At 43.9% G+C, this 22,980-nt stretch overlaps 1 protein-coding gene across 2 annotated transcripts in view; it reads right to left on the reverse strand.

Annotated features, from left to right (window-relative positions):
- CRYBG2 (crystallin beta-gamma domain containing 2) overlaps nt 1-22,980 on the reverse strand; it is a 190,104-nt gene that overhangs the window by 118,212 nt on the left and 48,912 nt on the right. For both annotated transcript variants that reach the window (XM_073563719.1, XM_073563710.1), the window contains exons 2-3: nt 13,557-13,650; nt 7,155-8,536 (exon numbers count right to left, since the gene is read on the reverse strand). In XM_073563719.1, coding sequence (XP_073419820.1) covers nt 7,155-8,536; nt 13,557-13,650 — 1,476 coding nt within the window. The remainder of the gene's footprint in view (nt 1-7,154; nt 8,537-13,556; nt 13,651-22,980) is intronic.

The following is a 22,980-nucleotide window of genomic DNA, read 5'->3' on the forward strand; positions in this document are numbered from 1 at the left end:
ATAGATAGATAGATAGATAGATAGATAGATAGATAGATAGATAGATATGTATTGACAGTCATTTGTGACCTTAATTTTTTTAGTTTATGTCTGTGTCATCATTTTCCACCATAACTTGAAAAATAAATCTTGCCAAATCAGACAAGGTGATTTTCTAGATTTATTTTCTCATTTTGACTCTCACAGTTGTTGTCTACCTATGATGTCAATTACAGGCCTCTCTCCTCATTTTAAGTGGGAGAACTTGCACAATTGGTGGCTGACTAAATACTTTTCCCCTCTGTATGTAGACAATATTAAATAAGCGCAAAGTCGAGTCCCACAGGATGATAAAGACCATGGTCTCTATCCAATATGTAACAGACAATGGTAAACAATGAGTAGAAACAGTATAAGAAAGTGCAACGTGCAGTGTTTATCTTATAGCAACAAAATAGTAGTATCGAGGTAATGCATGAATACCCAGGCCTCACCTCACCCCAAAGCGTGTTTCGCTGCTAGCTTTTTCTGGGGGCTGTCTGTTACATATTGGCTATGGACCATGGTCTTTACCATCTTGCGGGACTCGACTTTGGGCCTATCTAATATTGTTTACATATTGGGTCTCTTTACTTCACAATCTTTTCTATATGGATTTACATGAATTATTCATTTACCCCTTGGTTTTGTTCCCCTATACATTTATGTGAGCCATTTGTTTTGATAGGCTTTTCTTCATACTACCAATAATTAGTTACTATTTATTGACCACCCTCTTTTTGTGTGTGCAGATTTATCACGTTATCTACTACTTACAGTGGGTAAGTAACTGGAACTGGAGAGGGTCTGCAAGGAAGAACGGCAGAAGATTCCCAAATCCAGGTGTGAAAAACTTGTTGCATCATTCCCAAGAAGACTCATGGCTGTACTAGCTCAAAAGGGTGCTTCTACTCAATACTGAGCAAAGGGTCTGAATACTTATGACTAGAGTTGAGCAATGCCGACTTTTAATCCCCATTGACTTGCATTGGGGTCCGGTTTCGGACGAAACTCTGACTTTTTTTGCCCTAGTCGGACCAGTTTCATCTGAAACAAATTTTGTTTCATGAAACCCGATCCGACCAAAGTCGCTCAACTCTACTTATGACCATGTGATATTTCAGTTTTTCTTTTTTAATAAATTTGCAAAAATTTCTACATTTCTGTTTTTTCAGTCAAGATGGGGTGCAGAGTGTACATTAATGAGAAAAAAATGAACTTTTTGGAATTTACCAAATGGCTGCAGTGAAACAAAGAGTGAAAAAGTTGAAGGGGTCTGAATACTTTCTGTACCCACTGTATATTCATATATATTTATTTTTTACCCATGAGCGTCCCCTATATGTCATTATGCTTATTTAGATTAATGTTTTTAATATTTGAAGATTTAATAAAAATAATAATTCTTATCATGGACCTCTTCTCCACTCGATTTTGTTGTTCTATGACTTTTCAGAAGTGCCATTAATATTACTAGTGGTCATTAGTGGCAGCATGGTGGCTCAGTGGTTAGCGCTGCAGCCTTGCAGCGCTGGGGTCCTGGGTTTGAATCCCACCAAGGACAACATCTGCAAGGAGTTTGTATGTTCTCCCCGTTTTTGCGTTGGTTGTGAGCCCCATCGGGGACAGTGATGAAAATGTGTGCAAACTGTATAGCGCTGTGGAATATGTTAGCGCTATATAAAAATGAAGATTATTATTAGTGTTCAATTGGTCTCATTGTGTTCTGGCTGCTGTGCTGAGTGCTCACGTTACTGAAGCGATCACTCAACACAACCTCCAGCAAAGTTGGGGATCATTGTGGAACCTCCTTATTATGGATTTATGGCGGACAGGTGAGATTACATTTTATTTTCATGGTATTAAATTAGGTTAATTGTCAGGGAGTGATTTTTACAATCAAATGACTTTTCCCTGTGTATATGTTTATTACTTTTGACTACGGTATTAGTAACCAGCTGTTGAGCCAAACCCACTATCTGCGGGGACCGAACCATACTGGGAGCACTATGCTCTGAGCAGCCTACTGCTACTCACCAGCACGCACGCCACATGACAACGTCTTTCAAATTGGGCTAGGTACACCCATATTCTCTCTATGGCGTGTACCTTCCCCTACTCTCCCCTACTGTCACCTTCCACTATTCGGTACGCCATGATCGAGGTCTCTTACCTTCCAGATCATTACCAGCGCCCGCCTTCCTCCTTCAGGGGTGTCCATGGTGTTGGGGACCTGACCTAGGACGGCTGTCTCTCTCACGTCTTCCAACTCATTTTCCTTTCTTTCAATAACATGTCATGGTCGGCGACCCGGTCTCCCAGACCTCCTCAACTCTTAGATCCCTACCGGATCTCACACTTTCCTTTGGTCCCGCAGACCTTCCCTTACCCGGACCTGTTGCATTTTACTTTGGCATATTATACATTAAACAACTTTATAATAGCACAAGTACCCATTTTTATAATTTTTTTTTTTCATTTTCTTTTTGCTTTTAAAACCAACATATAACAACATAACATTGCAGATCCTCTTTCTTCCTCCTTCCTTGGACCTGAACACTCCTCCACTTCTCCATATCCCCGTTCTGTCAAGTTTCAAATCAGCAAATAACATCCTGTAAGAGGAACATACTAAAAACAAACTCAGCACATCAAACATTTTTTTTTTTTTAAACTAGAACTGTTCTCCAGAACCTGCACTACAGTGCACCGAACTCTCGACAGTCTACTTCACTACGCAGTGGCTAGTAGTGAGGGACCCCACAGCCGTGGAGCCCCCGGGGATACTGAGGGTGTCCATTCAAGTCCTCTTCTTTTCCATGCCGGCCTCTCCTTGAGTGTGGAGCAGGTTCCACACTTCCTGCTCCCGGGCCTTCTTCTTCCTGATCACCTCCGCTACCCACACGGAGGGAACAGCACGGGCCCTGGAGTCCGGTGGGCGGGGCTCCGCTGAAAAAGACCGCAAGACAGAAACGGCCGAAGATTTCTGCGGCCCAGCAGCCGCTGGGGTCAGGTGGCAAATGGGGACAACCGGGTCCTCGGGGGCTGGAATCACAGGGCCCGCTAAGTCGGCCGCAGCGGTATAACCGCGGCCTCAGGACAGGCCGCATCCACTACTTCCAACGGAGCCGGAGTAACGGCCGATTTCAACGATGCAGCTGCTATTAGCAGGGGAAGCGCAGCAGCGTCTTCTTTGGGTGAGCTCTGCACTGGTGACTCCGGGCGGGGTAGTTCGGGGACATGAGCGGGGTCCTCGCTCAGCTCCGCATACACCACGGGGCCCGTGGTAACTAGGCCTTCCGGTGCACAGGGGGCTGCGTGCTGCAGCAGAATGGTGGGGGCCGCTTGCGGAGGCACTAATAGGGCCGGGGGTACTCTCACCTTCCCCGGCGCTGCGGCCTCCGTCCCATCATCACGCGGTTTCCCCCGCAGCCTCCGTTCCTTGCTCCACTGTCCGGCGGGCCTTCCCTCCGGACTCGGGGGCTCCGCTGAGAAGTCCTCTGCTGGTATTGATGGCGGCCGTTCTCGCTGACTCCCCTCAGGCTCCGCTCCCCGACTCAGCATCCCGCTGCCCGCCCGTGGTTCTGAAGATGACTTCTGGTGCAGCTCCATTTCTCGCCGCCATTGCCACTCTAGGCGGCCGATGCCCCGACACCCGCAGCACCTCATACCGTCCGTTGGGCAGCACTCGAATGGCGTCAGACAGCCGCAGCCAAGTTTTTCTTCTGTGCCACTCCTCCTGCTGGGTGGGGCGTTGGCAGACCTTTCCACCCATCTGCCAGGGTCTAGTACATAGGAGCGTCGGCCTCCGGGCACATACTGCTGTCCACGGGAGTACGTTGGAGGGGGTCCCAGTCCATTCAACACGACTGCAAACGCCCGGACCTCTCCCCTGGGCTGTAGTAATGCCGCCATCTTGCGCAGCTCCTGATACCGCCCCGGATCTTCTGTCAGCACCACGGAGTCACCACAGCGCTCCCAATTTGTAATCAACAGGTAAGCCAATTGTAATCCACAGGTATTTATTATCCAAGCAGCACAGTCCAAGTCCTTCTCCATCCTTTAAGGCAGGCCTGCCGCAGAAGATGATGTATTAGTGGCAGCGATCCTGCCGACTACGCCAAATGTAGAGGTGGGTGGGCCGAGCTGGGGGGTGGTCCCTCTTTATACCGCGCAGAGACGTACAGAGACAATTGGAGGCAACATTCGGGTACAACAGGTCCAGGTTTATTCGCTGGCCGTCCGCCTGACGGCCTCTGAAGTACACCGCACTTCACTTCAATACACTTCACTTTCCTGAGCCTCCGTTTCAAGGCCCGCTTTACACACCGTACCTTAGCACCAGGGACGTTCATGCACGTACCGTCCCTACTTCACTTCGTCGACGCTGCTGACAGGTCAGTCACTGTGGCCGCCTTAGGCCCGTACACCAACAGTAATTATACTGGTCAGACGTCTCCTTTCACACGGTGTGTTTCGCCTCTGTCTCGTCCTTTCTGCGGTACTTTCCTGTCAGGACCACCCCCCTGACGTTCCCTCTCCTCAGTCCCCCTGGTCTGGTTTCTCCTCACAGCGCACAGACTGTCGCAGTCCTCCTGTCACTGGAGCTCCCCCTGGGGACTGGAACCTTCTGGTACCCTCCCTCAGTATTTATAGCTCTCCCGGTCCCCTGTCACTGTAACCCCGCCCCCATGACCAACGGTTTCTAAAGCCCTAAGCTGTTGTCAAGTCCTTTGCTCACACTCCTCCCTGCCATCTAATGGTCAACCCAAGGTACTGCACGTCCACTACACTTTCCTAGCTGTTTCCCCACTGTAATACCTGACACCTACCTACACTGTGCAAACCTTTCCTTCTTCACTCTGACTAGTCCGTCCGTCCGTCAGGTCACCTTCCCCACACTTGGGGGGCGTTGTAAATGAAACGCTGAAGCACGCCCACCGAGGTCTGAATCGCTTTCAGTTAAGTAATGTGAAAGGTACTCAACGACCAACGAGGTCGCTATGCAGATCGCTGATCTGTCTAGAGTCGTTGATGAGATTGGACTGTTTGAAAGCTATCTAGCTATCACGTAACGACGCACCAGCGATCTATGCCTGGTCGGATCGCTATCGTTATTGCTGGTGCGTCGCTATGTGTAAAAGGCCCTTTAGTGTCAAGGACAGGAAGAGACAGAGTCAGTGAGTGCTGAGCAGTGACCAGTGATAAGCCCAGAACAGGGGCTGGTAGGGACAGCATGAGCCCAGATCCTTGGGGCAATGGATTGTCAGAGAACCCCTCTACACAAGCTCCCTTTACAGGCCTGGGAACCTCGAGATAGATGTTGGGGTCCTGGGAGCACACTCCTTCTGTGAAGCTGCAGTGGAAACTAGACTCAAATCTCTAAAGGCTGAATGAGATGATTTCCAGATATACTGCTAGAAAAGGACAAGATCCCCTAGAACTAGAAGAGATAGTAAAAGGCATGTTCTACCTATACTGTGAACCAGGGATGAAGCTCGCCCATGACTACCTGGCTTGGGCATCTTACAGTGACACAGAGGTTTTAGACGGAGCCATGCTCAGAAAGCTAACATCATCATCCAGACTCTTTATGTACATTATCTATTGACAGGGAGCTGCTTATCAGGGCAAGGAGTGTGGTTGGTCTAGGAAGCACATGAGATGTATTCAAGGCAGTGATTGTCTCCAGGTGATAAAACCTTCAATGTAAATAAACAATAACACACAGCCTAATAAGTGACACAAGTTTGAAATATGTGTTTCAGCCCCTATCTCCTACGGTCGTCACATTACAAAGCAAAAACTTGCTGAAAGATTCCTTTAACCCCTTCACCATCAATATTTCTTACTGTTTTTTTGCAAATCTGCATTGCCGTTTCACAGATATGTGTCTTTATCTAGTGCCAAGTTTTATGGCCTTTCATGGGGGTGTGGCTCAGAGGATTCTCTGTGGATGTGTCTTTAGGCTGCTTGGCATTACTACCCTGTGAGTCACCCCTCTTGTAAAGACCATGAAAATGCAATAAATGAAAAAAGTCCATATCTATGTGATAAAAAAACAGGAATACATAAAGGAGCAGTGGGAATAAAATAAGGGAAAAACTGGGCCACTTTTAACATGGTGACAACTTCTCCTTAACTTAAAAGGAACTGTGAGTTGGTAGGCCACAAATGCAGTCACATGATATCGAAGCAGCGTTGGATAACGCAGAGGATAGTGACTGATAAATATTCTAATCCACTCTCTACACACATATTACAGATTGCTAACAGAGGGGGCAATAAAAAAAATGCCAGAGAGGTTCTTTAATTTGTTTAGCTTTTTACTAATACATATAAGCTTTTTCTTCATAAAAACAGATAATATGTCACCATTTGTTAACAACTGTAATGAATGCATTCAGATTCAATGAAAAAGTGCTCGGCTAATTTCCTCCATAGAATGTTCTGTTGAATTATCTTTTGATGTCAAACCTGTAACCTAACAGATTCTTCTATATGTACAACCTCTCACCTAATCTCTTACGTCATTCATGTACAATATCACAACAAGGAAAACAAATGTATAATATCTATGTATCTATCATATATAATGTACATGAATATTTTATATACTTATATCCAGCTATATTACTCACCTAGATCTCTGGTCTTCTTTTTTTGCCTGAAGAACACTTTGTTGAGGCAATGATGGCAATACAGGTAAACCTGAGCCACTCCTGTTCTACTTATTATCTGCAGTATTTCCCTACTCTCTCTACCCCTCCCCACACTGAACTTTGTATTGTGTGATGTGACAAGCAGAATACAGAGTTCAGACCCAGAACCAAACCTATGTGTGGGAAGAATGACAAAATCACCGCATTTTACAAAAGATATGTCACAGCATTCATGATTTCATTTCATACATTGAACCGTAAATATACTTAACCAACAAGTTTTACTCACTTTTAAGATGCACAATTTCTTATTATCCCATTTATTTTTTTTTGTCATTCCAGGGACAAAATATGCAATCAGTTTTCTGTGGATATCCTATGACTTTAGCTGTCATGATACTGTATGTTGTCAGTATTTCTCTACAATTGCTTCCACCATTTAGGATAACTTGCCCACTCGCATCCACTGCTCACCTGTCCAGTTGTGCCCTCTTAGGAGTTTCTCCTCCTTTCCTCTCTGAGATCTCCTCCTCCCGTGTTGTATTCTTTTCAGTCTGCGCTGATGTTTCTGAAATATCCTGAGCTGTCACTTCTGTAAGACCCGCCCTATGGTAGCCAGATGCCTGAGATTCCAATGAAGGTGACATCCTCAGATCTTGTCCAACAAGTTCCTCGGCTTTCACCATCTCTTGTGCCAGCCTTTGTAATTGGGCTTGCTCTTTTTCCTCTTTAGTCATGGTAATTATAACTTCATATCTCATTCTGGCTGTATTTGGTGATGCCTGTGATTTACAGTCATTTTCCATTGGTGGTGAAAGAGGTAGTGTAGAGGAATCAGACAGTCTCTGTGCTGATTCATGCTCTAGAAACTCTCTGAGCAGATTTTGTGTCTGGTCTTCAATTGGGTCCTGAAGTTCTTTGGTCTCTTTTTGCAACTCATCTTTTGTTGTATCATTTGTATGCGCTAAAGAGGTTCGATTGCCGCATAGCTTTGCAAATTCTGTATGTGACCTTAATGATCCCTGAGAACTGGGTGAACTATTTTGTGGTTCTTCTGAAGATAAGTTAACACATTTTTGGTCTGTTTTGATTTGTGCTGGATCTTGAGAAAGGATGCGGTTATAGCGAGGTGTGCGTTTTGTAATTATTTCAGTCTCTTCTTTGTTTTTGCTTTTGTAATCCTTAGTCTGAGCTTTCTTCTGTGTTAGACTGTTTTTTACTTTGGATTCTTTAATAAATGATTCTTCTAGCATGAGATTCTTTGAACGTATGCGATGATAAAGAGGGCTTCGATATTGGTCAGGATCTTCACACTGGTCTATAAACTCTAAACTTTGAGAGTCTCCAGACAGAGGATAGATTGGTGAACCTGGAGTTTGCTGGTCTTGTGGCATATAGTCATTCAGTACAGTCTCTGCCCAACAAGGAAGTGAATCTTCATCTTCTCCTAGTCTTTCTGGAAAGGCAAATGGCAGCTGAACATTTTTCCCTTTTGTGGATACTGGGATTGAGCTGTTTCCATCATCATCAGCTATAAAATCAAATGAAGTTGACATCTCCAGATTCATTTGCTCTTGCTTAGAACAATGTTCAAAAATTTTAGGGGTGCTCTGTGCAAAAGGATATTGAACAATACAGGACTTTGGATGTCTCCTTTCCAAATCCAGTTCACTTCCCACAGCTGGTCTTTCCAATCGTCCCACAGACCACTGCAATTCTGTTGGGCTTGAAATATTCGGGGAAGCATTGCCATATTCAAAGGTGCTAAACCTTTTCTTGCGCCAGGTCAGACTTCCAAACCTCTGGATAAAGCTAGGCGCCGGAAACTCCAACTCTGAATAACTAAGTGATCGAGTCTGAAAAAAGAGGATCAAAAAATAGTGTAAAAAAAGAGCATTTTTATTCAAAATATATAAATGGCTATATAGTTGTAATTCAGCAGTTAGATCAGAGCTCATTATCTGAGAAAGTAAATCAAACACCAATATCGATGCACTTTTCCTTGTCAATTTAGTAAAATAAAAGCTTGATGAAAAGAGAGAAATGCCAGTATGCCTAAGAAAGGTCATGTTCACATTTCCATTTGAACATTATGTTTGTTCTGTTCTAGGAACAAACAGAATTAATGTCAAAATTAACTAATTCAATGAGAAGCAAAGGGGACCCAATTATTATCATGTGGTCTATTTGGGTTCCATTATGGATTTGAAGAACACAAAACTGACAAATAAAAAAAACAAATGGATTGCATGATAATTATTGAGCGACCTCTGCTTCTGTATGCATCAATTATGCAACGGATCTGTTTTTTTTTTACATTAATTCAGTTCGTCTGTTCCTAAAAGGGATCAGACAAACAGAATATCCAAAGATAAAGATGTGACCATAGCCTTAGGAAACAACTTTATCAAACGTAGGTTATCCCTTTAAAGGGACTGTCATAACGGAATGAATATTCAATCCAAGTACAGGCACTCGGTGCTTCATAATGGGGCCAATCATTTAAATACACCTTCCCACCTGCTTATTTTCCCTCTATCCCTACCCTTCTCAGGTTCTATGAAGGAAAAGACAAGGAAAACCAACCATGAAGTCCAGAATGTGTGAGTAATGCAAAACATGTTCTTAATTAAACAATCAGGAAGGTAACAAAAAGTGAGCAACACGCAGGGGAGCTTACATAGAGTATACAAGCTCTGGCAAAAATTAAGAGACCACCACATCAAAAGCCTGTCATGGGCAGCCCCCATTCTCCAGACCTGAAACCCATTGAAAACCTCTGGAAAGAAATCAAGAGGATGATAGACAGTCATAAACCATCAAACAAAGAAGAACTGCTTAAATTTTTGCGCCAGAAGCAGTGTCTAAGACTGGTGGCAAGCATGCCAAGACACAAGAAAGCTGTGATTAAAAATTATATTGATTTCTGAACTCTTCCCGAGTTAAAACATTAGTATTGTTGTTTCTAAATGATTATGAACTTGATTGCTTTGCAATTATTTGAGGTCTGAAAGCACTGTTTTTTTTATTTTGACCATTTCTCCTCTTCAGAAGAAAAAGCAAACAAAATTTATTGCTTGGAAATTCGGAGACATGTTGTCAGAAATTTGGAGACTAAAAGAACAATTTATATTTTACTCAAAAATATACCTATAAATAGAAAAATCAGACAAACTGAACATTTGGAAGTGGTCTCTTAATTTTTGCCAGAGTTGTATATTAAAATCATATATACAACAACAGTATGGTGTCAGGTTCAATGCCAATCTAAAACAAATTAATTTATACTATAAAATGTGTACATATATGGTTAAGGCACATAACTGATCAAAGATGAAAACATATTCGATGTATAGTAATATAAATGAGTGGTGCCATTCAGCTGGGGGTCCTTCTATTCCTATCTTACAATGAGTTCAGTTTACATCACTATTTCATTACAATACATTTATACGACTATTACTGTAAATGGAATGTGGCTTTACCTTTGCACTACTATTCAACCATTTTTGCTTTGAAAAAAAAATCCTCTTTAACATGAAATCTAGAATCCTCTTTAACAAGTAATCCATTAATAGTTTGGAAGTATTATGAACTCATTTTAGGGTATAAAAATGGAATTATCTGTATTCTAATGTTCTAGAGAGGCAAAATGAAACCACCAGTGAGTCATTAGACAGTTTATTTCAAAATGGGGAAACTAATAACTTGTTGCATTTCTGGACGTTACACCAGTTCCTTGAGCATTTACAGTGGGGAAAAAAAGTATTTAGTCAGTCACCAATTGTGCAAGTTCTCCCACTTAAAAAGATGAGAGAGGCCTGTAGTTAACATCATAGGTAGACCACAACTATGAGAGTCAAAATGAGAAAACAAATCCAGAGAATCACCTTGTCTGATTTGGCAAGATTTATTTTGCAAAGTATGGTGAAAAATAAGTATTTGGTCACCTAAAAACATGCAAGATTTCTGGCTCTCACAGATCTGTAACTTCTTCTTTAAGAGGCTCCTCTGTCCTGCACTCATTACCTGTAGTAATAGCCACGGTTTGAACTTGTTATCAGTATAAAAGACACAACCTCAAACAGTCACACTCCAAATTCCACTATGATGAAGACCAAAGAGCTGTCGAAGGACACCAGAAACAAAATTGTAGCCCTGCACCAGGCTGGGAAAACTGAATCTGCAATAGGCAAGCAGCTTGATGTGATGAAATCAACTGTGGGAGCAATAATAAGAAAATGGAAAACACACAAGACCACTGATAATCTCCCTTAATCTGGCGCTCCACGCAAGATCTCACCCCATGTGGCCAAAATGATCACAAGAACGGCGAGCAAAAATACCAGAACCACAAGGGGGGACCTAGTGAATGACCTGCAAAGAGCGGGGACCACCATAACAAGGGCTACTATCAGTAACACACTACACCACCAGGGACTCATATCCTGCAGTGCCAGACGTGTCCCCCTGTTTAAGCCAATACATGTCAAGGCCCATCTGAAGTTTGCTAGAGAGAATTTGGATTATCCAGAAGAGTATTAAGAGAACTCACACAATTGGTGGCTGACAAAATACTTTTTTTCCCCACTGTACTCAGGAAAGTAACTGAATGTAAAATATCAAAAAATTGTAAACAATAATTAAAAAAATAAAAACTTAAATAAGGAAAATGAAGTGTGCAATCAGGAAATCCTTTACAATTTTCTCATATTTTTTCAGAAAATTCACATAGACTTTAGATATCCAGGCGGCTCCACTCCTACTTTGTAGTGACATTCTAAAACATCACTGCAAAGGATTGCAGCCTCACATGATTGTGTAAGGCTGGGGTCACACTGCGTTATGGCAGTCCGTTAGACGGACTGCGTTACACCGTGGCATAACGCAATGTAACGCAGTCCGTTAATGCTGCCATTCCCTCCTATTATCGGACGCATCGCAACGCATGCCATAAAGTGGCAAGTGCTAGCGATGTGCCATCATTCTGTGATGGAGCCTCGGACGCGGGCTGCAGCGTCCGAGGCTCTGTCACCGCTAGTGCAGATGAAGCATCTGTGCTAGGCGTATAGCATAACGCTCTAGCGTTATGCTATAGCGTTAACGCAGTCCGTCAATGCTATGCGTTGAACGGACTGCTTTAAAGCAGTGTGAAACTAGCCTAACTACAAAAGTGGGGATCCGGCTACCAGGCACTGCAGGAGTCCCTATAGAGGAGGCACCGATGTTTTATTTACTGTCTGTGCTTTCTCCATTTCTGTATAGACTATGCTACACAAGAGCTGTGTAAATAGTAATAGGAAGTGCTGATGGCGCTTCCTCCTCCATACACATTAGTCATGTGATTGCTATGTATAGGGAGGGAGCAGAAGCTGATGGGTCATAGGAGACCAATACCAGCCCCAGTTACAAAGGAAATAAAAACATTTCAATTTTTAAAGGCCTCCAAAAATCTTTTAATCTTTTATGAGCTGCAAATTAAATAGAAAAATAACAGGTAAAAAATAAATAATAATAAAAAAAATGCTGCTGTCAATGTAAATGCTTTAAGTAGCTACACCCTCGTAAAAAAACCCATTAAACAAGTCCAATATATACAATTGTCAAAGAATGGGGAACACATTTTTGATGCACTTTAGTGGTCATAAAAAATGGGAAAAACAGACACTTGCTTCTCCTATTTTTCCTTCAATATCATCTGATAAAAGCAAAAAAAAGAAGTAAATATGACAGTTACACAAAATCAATTTGTCTTAATATTTAAATGAGAAAAAAAGTATACTTCTTTAGACCGCATGTATAAAAAAAACAAACTTTCCCGGTCACGGTTTTGGGTGGTGTCATGGAGCAATAACCAATTTAGGCTGGTTCCACATTAGCGTTTGTGTGTGCAGTGTTTGATCCGCATAGATCCGCATGCAGGGACATGCAGGGATGATGCAGATAAAAAATGCTGCGCAAACAAGCGTTTTGCATGCGTTTGTGCATGCGGATAATACGCTGCGGACGCAAACGATAATGTGAGCCTAGCCTTACATAGTGACACAATTACTTTGCTTGAGTGCTTGTTTTTCCCCAACGCCACCATAAGGGCAGAGACACACTGCCGTATTTTTCGTCCGAGAATCGCATTGTAAAACTCGCACTGGCTGTCTGCTCTCCTGACCTGAGCTTGACAGCTGCATAGTAATCCATCATGCTGTCATGCTCAGGTCAGGAGAGGTGCCGGCCAGTCCGTTCAGTGCGATGCGATTATCGCAGGAGAAATACACCAGTGTGTCTCTGCCCTAAACATGCATATTCAGCTCAGACGAGTATTCATGTTTATTTCAATATGGACAGCTGAATAAACCACTAACAGATGCTTCTAGCAGTGATTTTACGGTTCAACTTTAGGATTTCATCTTTGAAAAAGTTGAGCATTATTGAAGCAATGTAGACAGAATTAGTATATCCTGATTACCAAGTAGTACTGATATTTGTACACTCCAGACATTGAATAACCACATTACAATAATTACATTGCTTTCATTGCACAGTAAATCTGAGGCTGGTATATTATACAGACACATGTGGGTGCAATGCTCTAGTAAATAATTATTAGTGACCCAGATTTCCAGGAAAAGCGGGAGGAAAACACGAGTCTCGGCTCTCCAGCAATATCTGGCTTCTGCTATGTCAGGACAATAGAAATTCTATTGAGTAGTGGGTGGTTTCTCAGAAATAAGGAATTCTGACTGACTCATTGTCAAGGTATGAGGATAATTAGTTTTTATTGGCATGTGTCAGGAATACAGTTATCTGTGCCATAGATATTCAGTGACACATTGCATGAAAACATCAGCTTAAATAGCTGTAATGAATTTAATATCTGACCTTTGATTCTCTTGATGTTCTCCGCAAAAAGGCATCTTCTGACTTTTGATTTCTCAGCCTAGGAAGACTCTGCGCTTCTTCTTGTGGTTCCTGCCTGCCAAAAACAAAGACTATATAGTTTATAATATACATGTATATAGTTTATATAGTTTTCTAATAATAATGCATCAATTTATATATCATTATATTTTCTGCTATACTTTACAATTCACAGGCTACATCCATTAACAAAATCCTTCAGAGTTTCAACCAACTTAAATAAAAGGAGCCAGAGGTTTGCTCAAAAGCATTTATGTAGAAGGTGTGCTAAGGGCTAATTTGTGCTCTGCATCCCTGATGTTAAGATGGACCAGGGACAGTTCAGGGAAAGGAATCTCCGTAATGTGTGAAGATTACTGTGCGGTGTCTGTAACTAAACTGGACGAGCTAAGTAAAGTTGCTATGTTAAAAATGGACTTTGACTCTGAAAGTCATTGTGTGATGCTAAAGGAAGCTGGGAGTCTGCAACCTGAGGAGGACCCTAACTCACAAGTGAGTGAAACACACTGCACACACATCACATACCAGAATGTACATCATATTTATGTTGCAGGGTGTCAGGGCATGCTGGAACAGCAGCCCCTTGCCATGACTATCACCTTGGCCCCCATTCTGTTTTGGTGTAGTTAGCAGGATCAAGATTCCTTGCATACAGAAAACGGAGGAACCCCCAGCACGGCAAAGATGGCGGCCGTGAGAAACTTTAAAAAGGCGAATTATGGCATGGAGGCTGGCGATAGCTCTGCCCATCGTGGGTGTCCTAAGTCGAGAATGGCGCGAAAATCCATCTGGCAGAGCAGTGGCCTGAGCCTATTGCACATCCCTTTGTGAGTGGTGCCCACCCACGGTGGGTGTGGCGAAAGAAGAAACCTCGTCCTTTGCTGCAAATTCCTGAGGAATGGGAGGAGTCCGATGCTGAGATGGTGAAGCGACCAGAGGCGGCTCCACCCTGGAACGGGTGGAGCCCAGAAGAAGAAAACCTCCTGTGCGGCTGTATGGCGCCATCGCGAGGCACAGCATCAATGGAGCATTTGTGCACCCGATGCTGTGGTGGTGTCGCCTGCATTGAATGGAGGTGGCAGCAGGCACAGGAGAAGGCCCATCCTGTATGGTTGTGGGGAATGGCCGGGTACGAGAAGGATTATCATCTTGACCGTTTTCCCCTGGCAGATGCCAGACCCCGGACGTCACCAACTGGAGGTGGAAGGTGCCCCGAAGTACGAGGAACTCGGTGACCTGGTGGCGGAAGAGCACAGTTGGGAAGGTGCGAGCCTGGAAGTGCCGGAGTTGGAGGACCTTGAGCTGAGTGGTCTCGGGCTGGAGGAAGCTGTTCCAGAGGAGTTCGACCCTGAGGAGCCTGTCCCAGAGGTGTTTGACCTGGAGGAGCCTGACCTGGAGGTGTCTGTTCCAGAAGAGGCTGACCCGGGGGAGCCTGTACCGAGCCACCCCGAACTGGAGGCGGTGGCAGTTGCTGAGATGGAGACTGGCGGTCATGGAGCAGTCACGGCAGTGATACCAGTGCAGTGGGAGCGGGATGACTGAAGCCAGACGGTGAGTGGACCCTGGTCACAGAACGCAGGCCTGTGTTCCTGAACGTCCCATCTTTTGTCCCCTCACCTCAATACCTGGAAGGGGAGGCCCCTTTCCATCCCCTGGGCAGGCAGCATAGATAGTGGGTGTGGTGGAGGAGAAAAAAAAGAAGAGAGCAAGAAATATGGGCGGATCTGCATCACCCGGGAGGAGGCGCAATGGCTGGCCGGTGGACCAGCGGTCTGCTGGTATATACCAACCCATCCTGCGTGTACGGTTTTATATGGGAGTCCCGCACCTATGACAAGGTCTACGTGAACGCGGGCTCCGTTAAGTTTCAGCGGCCCCTGCGGCAAGGAGACCAGGTCACCTTCATAAAAGGAGAGGACCCTGGGGCTACTATGCAGTGGCAGTCACCTTGTTGCTTCTGAGGATGACTCAGAGCTGCACGAACGCCAGGAGTGGGAGCTGGCGCAGGCTTCGCCACTCCCGATGCCTGTGGAATAACTGACCTCCGCCCCTCCCCAGTCTTTTGCGCTGGAGACTGTGACACCGGAGGTGGTGCCGGAGTTGCCGCTGGTCACTGGAGCACGGGCACGGAGCCCAGTGTCAGATGGACGGGTCCGGAGGGAGAGTGGAGCATCTGAAGTCAGTGGATCTTCCTCTGGAACCCCTTTTGGTAACATGCAGGGGCACGCAGTGGCACGATGTGTCAGCCGCAGGGACAACTACTAAAGTTGACCCCTTTGAGAAAAGGGAAAGTTGTGCTTGTTGCACGTGATGGTGAGATGCGGGACTGTTCCGCATCCTTGGGGATAGGAGCCCCTGAATGCTGAGTGAGAAGTTACAGAGCGGTCAGTCCGGCCGCAGTTGAAAGCGTTAATGTTTTCCCCTCTCCAAGTTTATTTGCGCACCCCCTGCTGGATTATGGGATTGAGACTCCTTTGTGCAAAATGGGATAGTGCGTGGCTGCTTTAAGGACTGTGTTTTATTAATCCTGTACTGGCTTTGCTTAACCTGAATTTTATCTTTAGGGGGTTAGAAGCAGCATACATGTTTTAAAAGGGACCATGATCTGAAAATAGGAGGGAGGGGGAAAACATGAACAGGAGGACCTGATAAGTGAGCCGTGTCAGAAGCATATGGAATGTAAATGCTTCTGGCCATGATGTTTGTTTGGACACTTGGAGACCGGTAAAAGGACTGGCTAATGGGCCTGGTTTGGCCTACAGTGAACTGGTGGCGTGCCCGGGTCCCAGAAGCAAAGGGATCGGGGTTGAGTGGACCCGTAGTGCTGAGTGGACAACCCGAGGATCGTGCCAGGTTAAAAAGGAATGTGTCCATGCGTCGACGGTCAAATGTGCATTGTTGGCTGAAGGGCCATGTTATTAAAGGGAAAAGGACTCTAATGTAGAGCATGCTAATTTTTGCGGTTGAATATGTTTTAAAAGAGTGTTTAGTGATATTGTTGTATGTTATCTGTACCGTATGGTCAGGGACGACCATGTTTTTAGGAGGGAGGTGTGGGGGGGTGTGCTGAGGGCTAATTTGTGCCCTGCATCCCTGTGCATACCTTTTTAATAAAATTGGGTGCGCTTTGCATATATAGTGTCATGTAATGTGATATTGTTTTACTGTGTATTGGAGTGTCAAGAAGAGTACTTATGTTCATGTGCTGTGTAAGTTATATACCTTTATGGGCTAGGGATAGAAATAGGGAGATATAGTAATAAAGTAAGGTTTAGCATTAGAAAGGGGCAATATACTGTAGAACTTATAACAGTGGGGTCACTGTAGATTAGGAGGTTAGATTGAGTTAAGATAAGAAATAGTTAAGCCAATAGGAAATGACTAGTGGGAGGAGCTAGTGAGGGGTGAGAATGTGTTCCTGAGATAGTAAGTTGAGAATAGGACGGAGAACTGTTAGTTTGTGAAAAGAGACTGTGTTATGACAGAAGGTCATCAGTCCAAGCCCTACAGGTGGAAAGACACATGAGCACGAGTGAATCGGAGCAGCATGAGGGACACAGCGGCTAGGCTTTATGGAAATTCCCGTGTCGTCCAAGACTTACGGTCTGGGAAGGATTGGTAGCGGCATCCTTTGGCAATGGACGGGGAACACCAGGAAAATACTAGTTCGGCTACTGAGAGAGCTGCGGTACCGGAGGGTACGGTACAGGAACACAAGATGTCAAGAAGGACCAGGGACAGTTCCGGAAAAGGAATGTCCGTAACGTGTGAAGATTACTGTGCGGTGTCTGTAACTAAACTGGACGAGCTAAGTAAAGTTGTTATGTTAAAAATGGACTTGGACTCTGAAAGACATTGTGTGATGCTGAAGGAAGCTGGGACTCTGCAACCTGAGGAGGACTCTAACCCACAAGTCAGTGAAACACACTGCACACACAGCAAACACTAGAATGGACATTGTGTTTATGTTGCGAGATGTCAGGGCGTGCCGAAACAGCAGCCCCTCTCCATGACAATCACCTTGGCCCCTGTTACATTTACAATCCATATGAATAAAGGATAAATTAAGGTGATTGTGAAAGAGGGTTACTTCCCCACCATAGGGTGATTAGGAGAATCTCATTATGGTGTGGTATAGTGTTGACCAAGTCTGCAATTTATCATACCGCCTAACTTTCAAGGAGCAGAATGAGGGGCAGATCATGCAATATGCCTAGCATGCCATGGCAAACATTGGTCATGCCTTGGCCACACCCCAATCCACGCTCATTTACCATTACTTTCTATCCTGGCAGGAGGAGATGTCAGAGGGTCAGTGTCAGTGAGAGAAATTCAGAAGACGCCTGAGAATGCAGGGCGTAGGCCCAAATCCAGGACTGTCTGCTGTATCTGGGACAGTTGGGACTAGAGATAAGCGGATCAACACACAGGTCTCTGTTCCAGCGTCCAGGCAAGTGGTACTAGGCGACTGGATGGGAGGCCCGCAAATCTCTTACCATCCTGTGCTTTTGGCGCGGGTTTTGATCAGCCAGGGCCGGCATGACATCATCTGTGTGTCCTGCTCATCTCTAGTTGACACCTATATATTATTATTATTTATTGTTATAGCGCCATTTATTCCATGGCGCTTTACAGGTAAGGAGGGGTATACATAAAAACAAGTACAATAATCTTAAACAATACAAATCATAACTGGTACAGGAGGAGAGAGGACCCTGCCCGCGAGGGCTCACAATCTACAAGGGATGGGTGATAATACAGTAGGCGAGGGTAGAGCTGGTCGTGCAGCGGTTTATTTATATATATATATTTATTTTTTTGTTCGTTCATTCACAGCCGGAGCCACCAGAACTTTGTATTTATGTAGCTTCATTCACTACACGAAATCTGGCTTTCTGGTGTCTGTAAAGCTGTATTCACACATAACATAAATACTGTGTTTCTTTCTGCAGCTGTTTGAACCAAACTACACAATAACAATCTTCTCGGATTATTGCATTTTTTAGTCCTTTTCATTCTTATTTGATGCTTTTTTGTGCAGATGTGAAGCCGTGTTAACTGTTAAGTGCTTTTTATAGTACAGAAAAGCTTTGCTTCTGCACTTAAAAAAGTAGTAGCAGCAGATTTATATATACTTTTTTTAGGCTCCACATAGAATCCTTCAGAGAAAAAAAAAGTAGCAAATCTGCACCGTTCAGCAACGAGTTTAAATGCACAGAGGGCACAGTTTTCATGTAATCACATCCATTTTGCTTGGACAGATAAACACAGCAAAGTTTCTGTGCAAATAAACAGAAAAAGCGCAGAATTTATGCTACATGTGAACATGGTCTAAGGCTATGTGCCCACGTATGCAGAAAATTTCTGCATGAAAACCGGACTCCTTCCCAGAAAACGCGCTTTTTTTTGTACTTTTTTGTGCGTTTTCCACGTAGTTTTTTATGCGTTTTTTTCCGTGCGTCCCCAGTCTCATAGAAAAAAGCTAGAAATGCGGATTTTTCTGCAAAATTAATGAGCATGTTGTGTTTTTTACCGTGATGTGTTTTTTTTGCGGGAAAAAATGCATCAATATGCACAAAAAGTGCAGAATTCATTAAAATGAATGGGATGCCTCTTGTAAGTGTTTTTTTACGCGTTTTTGCCGGTAAAAACGCTTAAAAAACACTTACGTGTGCACATAGCCTTAATGTCTAAGCAAAGTGGATGTGATTTCAAGAAATATCTGCTCTCGGTACATATAAAGATGCTGCTTAACTCTACGATTTTGGTGCTTTTTTTTGTTTTAATCTACAGGTTTCTATGTGGAGCCTGAAAAAACCGCAAGGAAAAAAAATGCATTTGCATTTTTATGTGTAGAATCAAAGCTTTTCTGTAGTATTTAAAAAGCGTTAAAAATGCGGTTTCACATCTCCACCAAAAGGCATCAAATATGGGGGAACACACATAAAAGTAAAGCAACAAAAAACGCAATAGTCAGGGGAGACTTATTACATCATGTGTTGTGGACACCTGCATAAAGCAAGCAGAAAAAAAAACTGCGGAAAAAACGAAGCATTTACACTACGGCCTCAGTTTTATATTTTTATTCCATTTTTTATGGGTTTAATAGAGAAAAAATAACAATCTCTCCATAATTTTATGCCATTTACCGATTCTTATAAATATATTGTGAAGGTAGTACTGTGCAGGTCGTTTCGATTACAAGGAAACCAAATATGCCCATGCTATTTGACGATTTGTGATGTTTATTATTTTTTTTAAAAAAGCTAATTAAGATTGACATTATTATAATTGTTTTCATTACTTTTCAGCAAATTTATAGGAGGGAAAAAAAATCTTTTATTCTCCCTCTATACACTGTTATATACACTGTACATCTATGTAATCTGCCTGTGGAGTCAGAGCCTGCAGTAAAGATCAAGTACACAAAATTCTCCAATTACATCACTGGAGCTTGAGGCTCAGTAGGTTTATCTCTTGCTTGTAATGTTGAAGGTTGTAGTGTCAAGATGTGGGGAGACTCACAAAAAATAAAATTACATTTTTGTGATTGATTTTTATTTTTTAGCAGTTTTATAGAAACACAAAAAATCTGACTTTTTCATCACCTCAGTATACAAGTGCAAAGAAATACACTGCTGTATACAATGTACATTGTGAGGCAGTGACCCCTGTTACAGCTAGGGGGCGCTATATGTTCTCCCCAGGATGTGCACGGAGGCGTATTGACGCTATGGGAATGGATTGCGGTCACAAGCGTAGCTGGGATTGCAATGGTGAAGCAGTGACCGATGTCACAGATAGGGGTCGCTGTGTGTTCTCCCCAGGATGTGCATGGAGGCGTACAAAGTCCATAGGTGTGCATGGCAGTCACAGGCATAGCGGTGACGGCAATGCAGACAAAAAATAATAGAAATAAGTGTAATCTTGGACATGCTATTGTCCAAGACAGACTTAGGGAAAACCTGCAGTATGTTAGTGGTGTAATCCATTTAATTTCCGGTCGGGGTTTTCCATGTGGCCTAAGGTCACAGGTTTGTTTGTAAAAGCCACTGCAGCAGAGCATTGGGTGTGTCAGTATCAGAGTGGAGTTTGCTTGATGTGGAGCTGCAGCCTGCAGGGGCACAGCGTTTGTAAGGGTAACACGGAGCCCAGAAGAGCAACTACTGGCACCCACAGCTTACACAGTGGTGCGGTCGACTACGGCAACTGGTCTTGAAGGTGGACTTGTGTATTTATCGGAAACTGGAGGGTATGGTTCCCGGCTGTGATCCGGAGGATACCAGGTGCTATGTAGTGCTGTGAAATGGACACTGTTGCTATGCTATATGATTTGCACTTGTGTGTGAAGTGGACTTTAATACTGTGAGGAAACAGAGTAAAGAGACTTTTATGTTTGAACTTTGTGGGTCACTGCCTCATCACTGCGTATAGTGCCACCGCTGACTTACAACATGTACAATCTGCTTCTGGGGTCGCTGCTTGCAATAAAGTTCAAGATTACTAAATACTCCTATCTTTATCATTATGGGCTCTGGCTCATTGCTAGTGCTGCTGCCTGAACACAGAGACGTGAGTTTGAGTCCCAGGAAGAGCAGAGAAGTGTAAATATCATAATTTTATTTATTCACCAATTTCAAAAACTGACAGTCACATCCAAGCATAAACATAATGTGAACAGGTGCTTAACCTAGAGTCACCAACTCATATACATTCAAACAAAAAAGGAAGCCAGTGTAATGCCATAACATGCAAACATGAAATATGAAAAATGAATTGCAGTACTGCATTAGAAGTTTCTCAATTTTTCATACTTCTAATGCAGTAATGTTAGCCGCAGGCATTTTTAATCAAAGCAGGGCCACTACTCCTCCACAGGGATATAGACTACAGTCTAAGGAGAGAATTTACATAGGTTCACATTCAGATGTAGACTTCAGTCTAAGTGAGGATTGGCATTAGGTTAAGGTCCTGGAAAATGAGAAATGCCTTACTGTGGCTTCCAGGTACACATAAATTGGCCATTTTATGAGCTAAACTTTCTCAATTTTTCATACTTCTAATGCAGTAATGCAATTCATATTTCATGTTTGCATGTTATGGCATTAAAGTGTGCTTCCTTTTTTGTTTGAATTTAATTTATTCACCAAGCAGAGCAATGTGACCCTCCCTCCCTGAGGAGGAGCTACAGAGAGAGCAATGAAGACATCAGAGAGAGGTATTAGAAGCAGAAAGAAAAGCCCTGATGTGTCAGGATAGTCCCACTGAATCTGGAAGGTTGGGAGCTATGCCTTATTATCCAACGTGTGCTTTAATAATGTTCTTCATACAGAATGACTTAATTAGGTAAGGCTCCTACAGTCACACCATATAGTTTTGCATCTTTGTCCCTGCGTGGTTCCTCCCCCTTCCCCCAGCAGGGACGTTGACATGGTCATTGCCACGGCTGCTGCTGTTTCCCTTGTCTCAGCTCCCGCCGCAACTCCCATGTCCCAGAACCTGCGCACGCCACACAGGTCTTCTGGTGGCGCGCTAAAAGGGGCCCAACAGCCTATTGCTGTGAGACACCATGTATTTAAGATACCCTCCCCTGTAGGGAGGTGCCAAGCAGCTTAAGGCTACGTGCACACACTGCGGATTCTGCTGCGGATCCACTACGGATTTGGCCTCTGCGGATCTGCAGCAGTTCTGCAGACAGTGTACAGTACAATGTAAGTCTATGTGACTTACAATCCGCTGTGCACATACTGCGGAAAAGCTGCGGTTTTGAATCCGCTGCGGTTTGCCACCTATTCCATTGTCCAGGTGGCAAACTGCAGGGGAAAACCACAGGCCAATCCGCAGGTAAAACCACAGGTCATTTTACCTGTGGTTTTACCTGTGGTTTTACCTGCGGATCCGCAGATACAAATCTGCTGGTGAATCCGCAGCATGTGCACATAGCCTTAGTGTTTAGTTAGTCTTGCACATGCACACCTTTCTCCCCGAGTTCTTATTCCTGTCCCCCCAGACACTCTGTAAATACATTCCTGACCTTTGGGGTCAGCTTCTGCAGTACTGGGGATTGCCCTGAATAGGTACCTGCTTAATTACACCTTTACAGGGTAAGCCTGACCCATGATGCAGTGGGTCCACACCCACCAGCGTGACAGTTTTCTCAGGCCATGGACATCACTGACGCCACTACCCCTCCACTCTCTGAGTTGTTCTAGTATAATCTTGGCCTACATGTGGTCTGTGAACACCCATTTGGACGCACTGACGTTGGCTGCTTCATCGGCTCCAGCCCAAGTTGCAGCTCGACTGTGATTACTCAGTCTGCAATCCACACACCAGAAGCTGATCCTAGTCTATCTGCTCCACCACGTTTTGATGGAGATCCCAA

The sequence above is a fragment of the Dendrobates tinctorius genome, unplaced genomic scaffold (genome assembly GCF_039654945.1).
Source record: "Dendrobates tinctorius isolate UK_male_01 unplaced genomic scaffold, ASM3965494v1 ptg000015l, whole genome shotgun sequence".
NCBI lineage: Eukaryota > Metazoa > Chordata > Amphibia > Anura > Dendrobatidae > Dendrobates > Dendrobates tinctorius.